The 8,661-nt window shown below is 40.1% G+C and overlaps 1 protein-coding gene across 1 annotated transcript; it reads right to left on the reverse strand.

Annotated features, from left to right (window-relative positions):
- Window positions 1-3,418: 3,418 nt before the first annotated feature.
- Window positions 3,419-6,623, reverse strand: LOC149259263 (pentatricopeptide repeat-containing protein At2g21090-like). The gene has a single exon (XM_089417937.1). It carries the CDS (start codon window positions 6,446-6,448, stop codon window positions 4,265-4,267), a length of 2,184 nt encoding a protein of 727 aa, XP_089274063.1. The 5' UTR covers window positions 6,449-6,623; the 3' UTR covers window positions 3,419-4,264.
- Window positions 6,624-8,661: the final 2,038 nt, after the last annotated feature.

The raw sequence follows: 8,661 nt of genomic DNA on the forward strand, positions 1-8,661 counted from the left end.
GTACAAGATCTTTAGGAAAAGGGGATGAGGATTTAAGGGCTAGGTTTAACAAGTGTGAATTGTGAAGGAGCTTCCAAAACCCTAAAATCCTTGTTGAACTTGGCTTCCCAAGTGGTTTTTGAAGAGTTGACTTTTCAAAGGTATGGGACCACATGGGACCAAGTGGACTCAGGTCAGGTCAAGAGAAAGGAGTCTAGCAACCAATGATAGATTTGACCTAAACAAGAAGGAGAAAGGGATCAAAGAAGTGATTTTCACTCAAAGGTGCAAAATGATCCCTATGAGGAACTGGCCTAGGGAAACTTAGGGAAAAACCAATCTTGAGGCTAAGGCTTGGGATATCTCATTACCCCACCATCAAAATTTCCTCAAATTTGGAGGAGGCCTAGGAGAGACACCAGCGCAGTTGAGGCCAAGAGATCGAAGTTTTTCTATGGGTGGTTTGTTATGAAAATGATGCCCTAGGCACCCTAATGTGGCTAGACCTAGAGTAAAGAAAGAGAGGTGAAGAAAAATAATTCTTTAGGTGATCCTTATGGTAGACCAGTGCCTATTCCTTTGGAGAGATTGGAGTTAAGACAAATATGAAAATGGACTTCGTTTCTAGGTTAAGGAGGCTCTAAGACCAACTTCGCTTGTCATTAGGGAAAAAGAGAGTGACCTTAAAATCTTTTATACTTCGCTTTGCAAGGTAAGGTAGCTTGTCAAGATAAATTCAAGCACAGAATTATCCCTATGAGAATTCGTTCAACATACATGGCCCGTGCATAGAGATATGTTATATAGAAACATAATTCCACAATTTCACTGTAAATGCATGCAGCAACTAGCCCTAATATAGCGAAAATCTCATCATCAATGCGTGTGACAAAGTAAAAGAATAAATAGCATTAAATTTGTACTTACATGTAAGAGAATATATCCAACCACCAATAAATTTGCCAATCATGAAGCTCTAAGATAAGAAAAGACAATCCATACATCAAAATTCATCTATGCTCCAAAATTCCGTCCACCAAGAAGGAACAGGAAAAATCTCAAGAGAGATACAAGTCCCAACCAAGTGATGATGAGAAATGAACTCTCATAAACTCTTAATGAGTTCGATTTAGCTATTTGAGCCTATATTATCCCCTAAAATAAAAATAATGTGCAAATAACTAACTTTTGGTGACAAACCCACCAAACTAGCTCATAAACAAAATAATAAGCCTCTCAAGAGGTCGAATGATCAATAATATATATCGTTGGGCTCTCTAAGAAGTCTGATGAAGTCCATAAGTGCCATAATGATGAATAGGACTTCCAAAAGTGATGGACAAGGGGTTGGCCCCTTGTTCTCCACATAATAAACCTGTGGTGCTCCCAATGGGTGTGAGGGCACACAAGTGACCTCATGGGTCTCCAAGTAAGTTGAAGATGTTTGTAGACCATCTGTAAGGGCTCAAATGATGGTGTAAGTGATGCCACATCAACATACAAACCCTAGGTCATCTGCCAAGTGCATTGTACAACTGTGGGGTTGACTAGGCAAAGGTGAACCAAGTGCATCTTCCTCGTCCAACAGGGGAATCTTGAGCAATCTCTGAACATCTCTGGGGATCCATGGAGTGTTGTTTATTGCTGTGGAGGCCCATGGCTCTGAACACACACCCTACATGTGCCAATGTAGCCCTTTGGAGGGTTAGAACCTCGTATAGGGAGACCAAACCCAAGATGGAGACCATCTGCAATCCTGCATAAGATCCAATGCATCCCCTAGCCTTCCAGTACAACAATTCATCAAGGAAATCGAGTAAAAGAGCTTACAAACCATGGACAACAGGTGGGGACTTCATAATGGCATGTCCTTCCATAATGGGCTTTGGCATGTGCTAATGTCTCCAAGCTCCAAATGGGTTTAACCAAGTATCCTATTAGGTGGTTTCTACTTCTAAAGGGGATAGTATGTCCAAGGTACATCCTTCAAAAGGTGGTGGCATGTGATAAAGAGATGAATGGAGTAGGGAATGAAAAGGGGCAACCTTGGGCCACATGTTGAGGTACAGGGTAGCTAGAAAAAGGGAAGCCCACACTTGGATATATAATGTATAGGAGGAAGCAATTGTGGTACATGAGGTGCCTCAACCTTGATTTTTCCACCCTTCTTTATATGTCTTTTGTCTTTTATGATTTTTCTTTAATTAGTTCCTCGGGGCTCAAGGGTAAGAGCATGATGTGTAAGATATAGCAGTGGATATCCCCTTTAAGGTAGGGCGGGTCATTGCCCACCAGGGTTTAGGACAATCATGGGTTCCTAAATGATAAAGGAGGTTCATCTAGGGCCTGTAGAAACCAGGGTGATGGCCATGATGATGGGGTAGAGCTCATGTATTGGCTTTTCCCCACATGCTAAATGTGTTTGTCCTGACCATATTTTGCATTTTGTGGTACATTTTCCTGTTGAATGTAGCCAATTATGCTTTACTTTTCTTTTCAGTTGGATCAACCTCTAGGGCATCATTCCAGGCCTGATCCAAGGTGTGGGCAAGGGGAAGCGGAAAGCTAACCCTATGTGAACCCAGTGGAGGAATGATGAATGGGGTTATAATGAGTGGAAGTGGAGTAATATATATGGATGAGAGAGTGGGACCACACAACCAAAATTGGGGTTTCCCATGTAATACCATCCCTGAAGCCCAAGGGTCAGTAAAATAGATCCCACAGGACTAGGGTCCAAGGTTAACATCCAAAAGAGGTCTAGGGACAAGAGCACAGATCTAGATCATTCTTTCTGCGGAATCTTCCCATTAATCCATGCTCAGAAATGTCCATGATAATAAAACTACAATACTCAATCACCAAATGACAAGGCATACCCTCAGGTTCGGGAGGCCCACCTTCAAACATACGATCATGGCAGACGGACGAGGGACCACATGGTTGGCTCAGGTGGTGGAGAAATGACACAAGAAGTTAGTTGGTTGTTGCAAGGGGTTGTTGGCTGTCCGCTGAGGACCATCTCGAAGGAAAAATTTCTCCTAAGGATATCACCCACAAAATGGTGGGTAACAGTCTCATGTGTCTTTGATGTGGCATAAAACACATTTCATGAACGCGAAGCTGCAAATATTGTAGCTCAAGTGATCAAGCGAAACCCCATTGAAAATGCAACAGATATATATAGCGATAGAATTGACCTCGGTTTGACCATTGTATGCATAGCCTCTATTTATAACTGCCCAGATTCTTTCTTGGTTTTGGCAGGAGGAAATATGAGTTAATGTGAAAGGCATATAGTTAGGTTAGGAGTTGTACCTAAAATATCCTGGGATTTCGGGCCAGCTATGGAAACCTACACTTCAGACAAAAATGCGGAAGTTAACAAGGAGCACTTCAGCATAAAAAACAAAAGAATATTCACACATTGATCCTTCCATTTGATATTTAAAACATCCGTTAGACATTCAAACTCTGCCCTTGAGATTGAAAATAAAAATAGTCCCTTGCTACAAATGCAAGGTTAGCTACATGCTTGGGTTTGTTAGCAAGCAAATTTTCATTGTTTGCTTTAATTGGAAAGAGACAAAATTAATCTACTCAAAGAGAACTTCTAAGATTCCTCAGCCCTTCCGGTTCTGATATTCCCCGATGCAGTGTCCATGCAGTCCCATTCTGCTTTTAAGGCAGTCTTCTGAAGGTAAAATGGCCAAGAATTTGAGACGGGAAATTTCCATTACTCTTACTTCCATTTGTGAACTATGGGCCGCTAGGAAGCAACATTTGAGTTTAGGAACTCATTTCTTGCAATTGTACACTATAGTGGGTGTCTTACAAAATCTCTGCTGTTATTGTTCAGCTGAATGTTTAATATTCCTATGTGGTTTACCGAGCAACAATTATATATCCCTTGTTCCAATTTCATTTAGCTCCGACTTTAGCAGAGTGATGTGAACATGGTTTCGCATCATCAATAATCCCACACAGGAAGATTGTCCACCTTTGAAACGATGGTTACTTTTAGCATTCCTTACAACAATTTCTTATTTAAAAGCCTTGGGGAGGACCTTCTTCTGAAAGTAGTAAAGACCACTAACTTGAAGGTTCTTGGCAACTTAAATAGCTGTTCCAAGGACATGTTTCATCGTCCCAAATTTATAACTTGTGAGTGCGTTAACAAGAGAGGAGTGTTGTTTCTATTTACCATCATTAGCATAGATTCATACTGAACAATAATTTTCCATCTTGTCTTCCATGATAATCTTCCCAACATTGTATGAATGTTTTAAATGTGTAGGTGTGACCTGTCTGCTATAATGAAAGCATGAACTTGTTTGTTGATATCAATCCAGCTACATCCAGGTGTCTTTTCCACACGCCTCTCCTTCATCGTTTCCCTTACCTTTTTAATGCTATCCCACCTACCAGCTGCAGCATAGATTCCTAAAAGGAGCAGATAAGGTGCAGAATTTTTAGAGTCTAACTCAAAAATACGGTCTGCCACATATTCTCCTATCTCTAAATTGTTATGCATTCTACAGGCACCAAGTAAACAACTCCACACAGTAGCATCGGGTTTTATTGGCATGTTGTTTATGAAGTGTTGTGCCTCGTACAAATGCCCAGCTCGGCCAAGAAGGTCAACCATGCAGTTATAGTGCTCCATTGAAGGCGTGATATGGTAACATTCCCTCATGCTATTGAAATAGTGATAGCCTTCATCCACTAGACCTGCATGGCTGCACGCAGACAATACACAAACTAAGGTGATATGGTCAGGGATCATACCACAGTGTTTCATTTGTTCAAAGTGTTTGAGGGCTTCCTTCCCACAACCATGCATGGCATATCCTCCAATCATTGTTGTCCAGGAAACAACATCCCTCTGATGCATGTTGTCAAACAATTCACGTGCCTTTTCTAAACTACCACATTTTGCATACATGTCTATCAAGGCATTCACCACAATAACATGGGACAGAAATCCATTCCTGATTATTTTTTCATGAATCTCCATACCCTGATCCTCTGCTGCCAAGTTGGCACACACGAGTAGAATACTGGCAAAGGTTTTGTAGTCCAGACTCACTCCTGCTAGTTGCATTTCTCGAAAAAGCATCAGGGCATCCTCGCCGTATCCATTTTGGGCAAATCCTGCAATCATTGCATTCCAGGACACTGCAGTACGTTGAGGCATTCCATTGAAGAACTCCAGTGCCCTCTCAACATGCCCACTCTGTGCAAATCCCGAAAGAATTGCTGTCCAAGCGAAGACATCTCTTTGAGGCATTTGATGAAAGAGCTCCAGAGCCTTATCAACAAGTCCATTCTGTGCAAGTCCTGCAATCATCGCGTTCCATGACACTGCATTTCGTTGGGGCATTTTCTTAAATATTTTGAGGGCTTCATGAACAAACCCGTTCTGCATAAATCCAGCAATCATTGCATTCCATGAGGCCGCGTTTTTCCGAGGCATTTCTTTAAAGAGTTTCAAGGCCTCGTCAATTCGTCCATTCTGAGCAAATCCGGCAATCATGGCATTCCAAGAAACGACATTTCGTTGAGGCATTGCGTCAAACAGTTTCAAGGCCTCATCAACAAGTCCATTCTGTGCATATCCTGAAATCATAGCTGTCCAAGAATATACATCTTTCTTTGGCATTTTTCGAAAGAGCGTCAGGGCCTCGCTAAGATGCCCTGTCTGCGCATATCCTGCAATCATGGCCGTCCAGGAAACCATGTCTGGTTTGGACATTTTGTCAAATAATGCGCGCGCCTTCTCTATGCTTCCACATTTAGCATACATATCTACAAGAGCACTCATCACAAAGGCATCAGACTGAAATCTGCTCCTTGATATTTCTTGGTGTATCTCCATACCCTTATCCAGAGATGGCAAGCTCGCACATGCTGGAAGAACACTTGCAAAGGTGAATTGATTGGGTTTAACACCACTTGACTGCATTTGGTAAAAAAGCATCAGCGCCTCCTCGGGAACCCCATGCTTTGAGCAAGCTGAAATCATCATGGTCCATGAGCAGACATCTCGTTTGGGCATTTGCTTGAAAACTCTGCGAGCATCCGCCAAACTCCCGCACTTGACATACATGTTGATAAGCGTGTTCCATAAACGGGTGTCTCCATTAAATCTCCGATCGTTTATATGGGCATGAATTCGTTGACCCTCTGATAGGGTTTTGGTTTTCATGCAGGCTTGCAAGAGAGAAACATATGTGCAGGAATCTACATGGCTGCCTGGGGAGTTCAAAATCCTCAGCGCCTCCTTCAATCGGCCATGCTTACACAGTGTTCTGACATCTTGGAGAGAAATAGGGTTTATGTGCGTTTTAGGAAGAGCAGCAGTGGACATACTCGGCTGAAAGTGAGATATTAACTCAAGACACAATGCTGCCATGTTTTTCTTCTTCCCACCGCTTAATGGTAACATCTGTTGCTGATGCAAGAGCATCCAACCACGTCATTGCCGAGCAAGCCGAGCTCTGGGTGACAGTATTTGCTTTAACTTTCAGCTGATTTAAGGACGAGATCTCTATTATTAATCGATAACGAATAACATGAGCTAATTGGTCAATCACAACACAGCTAATCATTGCTTCACTGTTCACTTGCTATCTGATTGATTAAATAAAATTAATGTGATATTCAGCTGCCAGAATGAAACATATACGCAGTGAACAAAAGAACTAAGCAATGAATGACTCATTAACTCATTTTTTACCGTGTGTAATCATTTACATGTAATTATTAACTAATTTTAATAAGTAATATAGACATTTTTTTGTCAAAGTTTTATTAGCACAAGTGGTTGAGGTTGAGGTTGAGAATGAGACATATACACCCTGAACGAAAGAAATAAACACTGAATCAATCATTAACTCATTTTTTCCTTTAATTACTAATTAATTTTAATAAGTAATATAGACATTTTTTGTCAAGTCTTATTAACAAGTGGTTGAGAATGGGTATTGTTAACGAGGCGACCAATGATCAAACTTCATGGGAGTGGTTGTGGACAAGCCATAAATCCCATGCTATAGAGATTTTAATGCTTTATAGTACCCCCTTTTATGTATGACCATAGCCATGCTGCCATTTCATGCCATGGTAATCGGCCACAATAAATGTGGTTACCGGACACACGAAATGTTTAAAGATGAACGCACAGTACAGGAAGACACGAGCCCTGTCTAATCTTCATCCTTTTGCGGGTCCCATGAACGAAGGCAGGAATTTTCTTTTCCTTTTCTTGCGCATTTTAGAAATTTTGGATTTTCCATGGATTCCATTTAATTTAAAGTTGCTAAATAAAACTTATATAGATATTGTTTTACCGTATATAACATTAAATTTAAACTTAAATTACGCTGAAATTCTATTTACTTATTTTAAACATGTGTATGACTTTTTTATAAAATTTATAAATTTAAATAATAATTTAGAAATTAAATTAATTTGTTTTACATTTATTTTTTAAATGGTTATATATAAATTTATTTTTTTCAAAGATATAGATATATTACACTATAATATATATTAAAAATATGTGATTTGTATTCATAATTTTAAATAAATAAAGTTATTTATACTCATTATATTAAATTCATATTGTTTAGATGTGAATGCTACATTTATTTCATTTTATCAATATTTTTATTTTTCGTTGTGCTCACTAGATTTGTTGTGCATTTTACAACCTAGTATGAAGGAGATATGTAATTGGCTTTGTATTAACCTAGAATTAACAAGTGTCCATTTTAAAATAAAATAAAATATTCACTTAAAAAAACATATTATATATATATATATACACACACACACACTTAGTTTTAATAAAATGCATGCATTGTTTTTTTTTTGACAATAACGGTTATATTTTTTTATTAAGGGCGGCAAAATGGCTGCCGCAGGCTCTTACAATGCAGCATTGACAGAGAAAGGATTCTCATGGTTAGCTGTTTTAACATGCTGTCAACGAGATCAGAAGACAGAGCACCGAGCAGGTTCATCACAATTTTAAGATAATACCAGTGACCAGGATCAGATCAGGATCAGTTGTTTGTTCGCTTCGCCAAGAAGAGTGTCCCACAGAGATGAATGTTCCGCATAGATGAATGTTCTGCATAGATGCCAGAGGACTTCCCTGGACCTTCTCTGGACGAGCAAACATAAGCGGGCCGATGCTAATGATGAATCCGCGTATACTTTGGAGAGAATGCTTATGGGATGTAGAAGCTCCAACGCCCAAAACTGCAACCCTCGGATATACAAGTCAAATTGCCGCCTTTCGGAGATGAAGACTTTAAGATTGATGTAAACGGTATTCAGGTGTGAGAACAGAGCAGGTTCTAATCTGAAGCTTATAATACATCTTGTTGGTCGATTGTGGCCACTTTTGATCCTAAAGCTCTGATAGGAGACAGAGGCCATTGATGGAAGACTGGCTGAAGATGAAAGGCCTGAGATCACAAATTTAAACAGATTGAAAATACACTGAGGAGAGATCCCGGATATCAGAGGAAAGAGGAGAAGAGTATTAACCCTTGGCTCAATTAGGAACAGAGGTCCGATCAGCAGAAACATCAAGGAATGGAACATGAGGATTCCATCGAGTTGACCACCAGAGATCTTCGAATACAGAGGGAGCCAAGATTGGCCTCCATA

Source organism: Pinus tabuliformis, chromosome 6, assembly GCF_031772625.1.
Source record: "Pinus tabuliformis cultivar Carrire ecotype Pingquan chromosome 6, CPIR1, whole genome shotgun sequence".
Lineage (NCBI taxonomy): Eukaryota > Viridiplantae > Streptophyta > Pinopsida > Pinales > Pinaceae > Pinus > Pinus tabuliformis.

Bases quoted from the DNA above. Each gene is read 5' to 3' on its own strand.
- LOC149259263 (XM_089417937.1), bottom strand. From the start codon at position 6,448: ATGCTCTTGCATCAGCAACAGATGTTACCATTAAGCGGTGGGAAGAAG.